General features: G+C 38.5%; 1 protein-coding gene across 1 annotated transcript; it reads left to right on the top strand.

The window, feature by feature from the left end:
- Positions 1 to 598: 598 nt before the first annotated feature.
- LOC102860232 (small ubiquitin-related modifier 2-like) lies at positions 599 to 1,050 on the top strand. The gene is made up of 2 exons (XM_006889093.1): positions 599 to 705; positions 870 to 1,050. The coding sequence occupies exons 1-2, from the start codon at positions 599 to 601 to the stop codon at positions 1,048 to 1,050; spliced, it is 288 nt and encodes a 95-aa protein (XP_006889155.1).
- Positions 1,051 to 1,868: the final 818 nt, after the last annotated feature.

The following is a 1,868-nucleotide window of genomic DNA, read 5'->3' as shown; positions in this document are numbered from 1 at the left end:
CCACTTCTATTCAATATTGTATTGGAAGTACTTTCTAGGGTAACTGGGCAAGAGAAGGAATTAAAAGGCATCCAGATCTGCAAAGAGATGATTAAGCTGTCTTTATATGCAGATGATGATAATATACACACAAAACTTCAAGGACTCAACAAAAACTCTGGTAGAAACAGGTGAAAAGGAAACCTACAGACTAGGAACAAACATTGATTATACTGTCTCAGCCAAGAGTCTCATAACCAAAGTCTACAGAATATTACTAAGCCTCCACAAGAAAAAAGATTGATAACCCACTTACAAAATGGGAAAAGACATGGAAAGAATTTCCACAGAGGATGATACTCAAGTGGCAGATATATGAAGAAATGCTCAAAATCATTGGCAGTAAGAGAAACGCAAATCAAAACCACAATAAGACATCCTCTTACTCCAGTAACAGTGGCAAAGTTTAACAAGGCAGCAAGTAATAAATGAATAAATGTTGGAGAGAATGTGGTAAGAAAGGCATACATTGGCCGCTCCTGGTGCTGCTTGTGTGCTTGTTCGATGCGAACCTGGTACCTCTTTTGTGAAGTGACTGCTGAGGAGACTGGCACTAGCCATGGCCGAGGAGAAACCAAAGGAAGGAGTCAAGACTGAGAACAGTGATCATATTAATTTGAAGGTGGCGGGACAGGATGGTTCTGTGGTGCACTTTAAGATTATGAGGCATCGTCAGTAAGGTTAATCCTTACCTGTTCCTCCTTATGGAGAACAGAGATAATATGATGATTGGAGCATACATGAGTTGTGATTAACGTCTCCTCGTGAACAGGACTTGCAACATCCTGTTTGCTCCTGTCTGATTTAAAAAAAAAAAAAAAGATTATGAGGCATACACCACTTAGTAAACTGATAATGAAAGCTTATTGTGAACAACAGGGTTTGTCAATGAGGCAGATCAGATTCCGATTTGATGGACAGCCAATCAATGGATCAGATACACCTGCACAGTTGGAAATGGAGGATGAAGATACAATTGATGTGTTCCAGCAGCAGATGGGTGTCTTCTAAAATAAATACAGAGGAGCCCGCTGTTTTGCTCCAGAACTCTGTTCCTGCAAACCAAGAATACATTCTCAATTAGAAAACCACAATTTGGTTCCAGCACATCCTGACTGCTACAGCATAGTTTTTTCTCTTCTTTCATTTCCCCTCCCTATTCTTTTATTGTACATAAAGTAACTGGCACATGCATATTGCAGGTTTGTTTGGTATGGTTTTTTTAAAATAAACTAAATGGCCAATGGTGTGTTTTGATCAACATCTCGTGGAGAAGGGATGGGGAAAAATACTGGTTCTGTGAAAATACTCCTCTTCTCCCTAAGTGACATGCTCATTCAGCTCTTCTCTTTCTATTCCAGTAAGTCATGTTGTTCTCACTGTTTAACAAAAAAAAAACGACATAAAAAATCCTTTCATACCTTGTTTGATTGGAGAATTGTAAAATTTTTCATTTATCATTGTAAAACCAAGGACAATTTTATCACATTTTTGCACGTAGTTGTTACATGTAGGGCAATGTGTCTTTAAGTAGGGGTAAATTACTCTAAAAGAAATAAATCCTACATAATTTTCCCTTCAAACATCTTGTTGGTTAAATGAACTTCTTGTTTAAAATGAAAAAAGAAAAAGAAAGGCATAAATTGTTGGTGGGACTGTAAAATGGCACAACCATTCTGGAAGGCACTTTGGCACTTCCTCAAAGAGCTGAACATAGAGTTGTAATAGCCTAGTGGCTAGAAGCTGCACTGCAATCCCAGAGGTGGGTGTTTTGAATCCACCAGATGTTTTGCTGAAGAAGGAGAGACAATCTTCTCCTGTACCAGTCA

The sequence above is a fragment of the Elephantulus edwardii genome, unplaced genomic scaffold, assembly GCF_000299155.1.
Source record: "Elephantulus edwardii isolate Elephantulus edwardi_28Jun2011 unplaced genomic scaffold, EleEdw1.0 scaffold00075, whole genome shotgun sequence".
NCBI lineage: Eukaryota > Metazoa > Chordata > Mammalia > Macroscelidea > Macroscelididae > Elephantulus > Elephantulus edwardii.
This window is presented reverse-complemented; position numbering and strand designations above follow the sequence as displayed.